This window comes from Myotis davidii, unplaced genomic scaffold (genome assembly GCF_000327345.1).
Source record: "Myotis davidii unplaced genomic scaffold, ASM32734v1 scaffold37, whole genome shotgun sequence".
Lineage (NCBI taxonomy): Eukaryota > Metazoa > Chordata > Mammalia > Chiroptera > Vespertilionidae > Myotis > Myotis davidii.
In genome coordinates this window covers 56,800-59,668 of record NW_006289395.1, presented here as the reverse complement: position 1 = coordinate 59,668, position 2,869 = coordinate 56,800, and the positions used below count along the sequence as shown (strand labels likewise).

General features: G+C 56.4%; 2 protein-coding genes across 2 annotated transcripts in view; both read left to right on the top strand.

Annotated features, from left to right (window-relative positions):
- Positions 1-2,422, top strand: part of PHF23 (PHD finger protein 23) — a 4,856-nt gene extending 2,434 nt beyond the window's left edge. The window contains exons 3-5 of the mRNA XM_006761623.2: positions 70-168; positions 690-1,527; positions 1,632-2,422. Coding sequence (XP_006761686.2) covers positions 70-168; positions 690-1,527; positions 1,632-1,846 — 1,152 coding nt within the window. The 3' untranslated portion in view covers positions 1,847-2,422. The remainder of the gene's footprint in view (positions 1-69; positions 169-689; positions 1,528-1,631) is intronic.
- Positions 2,423-2,528: 106 nt separating this feature from the next.
- Positions 2,529-2,869, top strand: part of DVL2 (dishevelled segment polarity protein 2) — a 9,582-nt gene continuing 9,241 nt past the window's right edge. The window contains exon 1 of the mRNA XM_006761696.1: positions 2,529-2,636. Coding sequence (XP_006761759.1) covers positions 2,529-2,636 — 108 coding nt within the window. The remainder of the gene's footprint in view (positions 2,637-2,869) is intronic.

Genomic DNA, 2,869 nt, shown 5'->3' with positions numbered 1-2,869 from the left:
CTTCCTTATTCCTGGGTATATGCCTTTGGAAATGCCCCTCTTAAACCCCGTATGATACAACTTTCCTTCCTTCAGCCACCCGAGAAACGTCGGAGAACAATTGAGGATTTCAACAAATTCTGCAGTTTTGTCTTGGCCTATGCCGGCTACATCCCCCCCAGCAAAGAGGTAGGAACAGGCCGTCAACTGACATGAGGGTAGTGGCCTAGGACTGGAGCTATACTTACAGAAGAAGCCCATCCGAAACTGTATGTGAGACTAGGGCAGTTAGAAATTCTAGTAGGAAAACTGTCTGGGGTGGGGGTGGGATTAATGGAGAGAGCTGGCTTGAGCAGCAGTGAACGGCCTTGGGGTTCTGTTAATGGAAGGTGTTTTGGATAAACTTTTGGAAACTGTAAATGATAACCAATGAGGCTACACAGAAAGCCAGACAATAAGATTCTTGTTGGGGGGATACAATGTTGCAAAGGCAGTGGGAATTGGAGAAACGGCTAAAGTGTAAGGGCAGAAGTAACATGGAGACGCTAATGGGAATTGGGGTGGGGGTCAGTCTTTGAGCACAGTGGCGGTTTGCTGTTTTTGGCAGGGTGTTCGGGGTAGATTCGTCCCCAGGTTTTAAGCTAGGGCTGTAGAGGAGCTGGGAGGCCACACTGGGTCCCCTGCTGACCCGGGTCTTGTCCTTTTTGAAGGAAAGCGACTGGCCGGCCTCGGGCTCCAGCTCTCCACTGCGAGGTGAGAGTGCGGCCGACAGCGATGGCTGGGACTCAGCTCCCTCCGATCTCCGGACCATCCAGACCTTCGTTAAGAAGGCCAAGTCATCCAAGAGACGGGCTGCTCAGGCAGGTCCCACCCAGCCAGGACCCCCAAGGTCCACCTTCTCTCGTCTGCAGGCCCCTGACAGTGCCACCCTGCTTGAGAAGATGAAGCTCAAGGACTCTCTCTTTGATCTAGATGGGCCCAAAATGGCATCTCCACTGTCTCCCTCATCCCTCACACATGCCTCCCGGCCCTCTGCTGCTCTCACCTCAGTACCCCTTTCCCAGGGGGACCTCTCCCAGCCCCCTCGAAAGAAGGACCGAAAGAACAGAAAGTTGGGGCCGGGAGGGGGGGCTGGCTTTGGGGTGCTTCGGAGGCCTCGGCCAGCCCCTGCGGATGGGGAAAAGAGGTCTCGAATCAAGAAGAGCAAGAAGCGGAAGTTGAAAAAGGCAGAGCGGGGGGATAGACTCCCACCTCCTGGGCCTCCCCGGGCACCTCCCAGTGATACAGACTCTGAAGAGGAGGAGGAGGAAGAGGAAGAGGAGGAGGAAGAAGAGATGGCAGCAATGGGAGGGTGTGACACCCCAGCCCCTGTGCTGCCAACGCCCCCTGAGGCTCCTAGGCTCCCTGCCCCAGCGCACCCTGAAGGAGCCCCTCCCACTGACAGTGAAAGCAAGGAGGTGGGCAGCACTGAAACAAGCCAAGATGGCGATGCCAGCTCCAGTGAAGGGGAGATGCGGGTCATGGACGAGGACATCATGGTGGAGTCAGGTGAGAAGTTTGGAGTTGCCCAGGGGCAGCTGGGATGATGGGTATGGGGCTGTTGTGGATGTAGCAGCGCAGGCACAATATTAAACCAACCTTTTTTGCCCCAGGTGATGACTCGTGGGACCTGATCACGTGTTACTGCCGAAAGCCCTTTGCTGGGCGGCCCATGATTGAGTGCAGCCTCTGTGGGACGTGGATCCACCTCTCATGTGCTAAGATAAAGAAGACGAATGTCCCTGACTTCTTTTACTGCCAGAAGTGCAAGGAACTGCGGCCAGAGGCCCGGCGGTTAGGGGGGCCTCCCAAATCTGGAGAGCCCTGACATCGCTGTCTCTAGGCTGGAACTTCCAAATGACAACGTGACTTGGGAACTGAGCCTCGGCGTCCTCAGCCCACCTCCCGGAGCTTGGATATTGTCCCACTTCAAGGCAGGAACTCCCAAGGGAGCCTTGTTTGGAAATGAGTTGTTACTCTGTTCTTCCTTCCCACCTTGTGGACTTGACATGGGAGCCATTACAGTTGGGGGTGGGAGGCTGTCTGGGTCCCTAGACACTTAATCTCTGTCCCTTGGACCTGCCACCTCTCACTCAATGTGCCAGGGTTGGAAATGGGATGGAATGGGACAGTTGTCTATAAAACGCTAGTGTAAATACAGCACTTCCCTCCCTCATCTTTTCTCCATCCCCATTTATTCTACACTGGTTTTGTTTTTAATTTTGGACTTCCCCTTTTTGGGCAGGGCAGCTCAGAGGTGGAGAACCGGAGCCTGGCTAGGGGAGGAAGGAAGACAGGTGATCATTCTCCGGGTCACCTCTTGTTTTTAATAATACTGGCCCGCATTGGTGCGGGTGCCTGCGTGTTGTAAATAAAGCGGAGTGGGCTCTTTGTGTTTACAGCCCTCACTGACTGTCCTCCTTGGGAGGGAGGTTTTGGAAAAGCTGGCAGAGGGCAGAGAAGATGGCTGGAGGCGGTCCTGAAACCCACCTCTAAAGCCGGAGCTGAACATGACCCTCTGTGTCTTGCCCAACAACTCTGGCTTCAGTTGGCTTTGCCCCATGTCATCCCCAGCCTGGAACCCCCGGAACCCCGCCCTCCCCGCGCCTGCATCCCCCGTCGGACCACAGTTGCTTGGAGCCCCTGCGGGGTGGGAGTGTGTTGCTGGCCCCCTGAGGGCAGGGACCAACTTGGCGAGGGTGTCCGGAGGGCACGGGAGGGGAGTGGGAAACCGGGGCATTGGGGGGGCGGGGCCACGAGGGAGACCGTTGCTGAAAGCAGTCACGTGGTGTGGCGCCCGTCACGTGGTGTGGGCATCGCGAGAGGGCGGGCCGGTTTGGGCCACGTGACA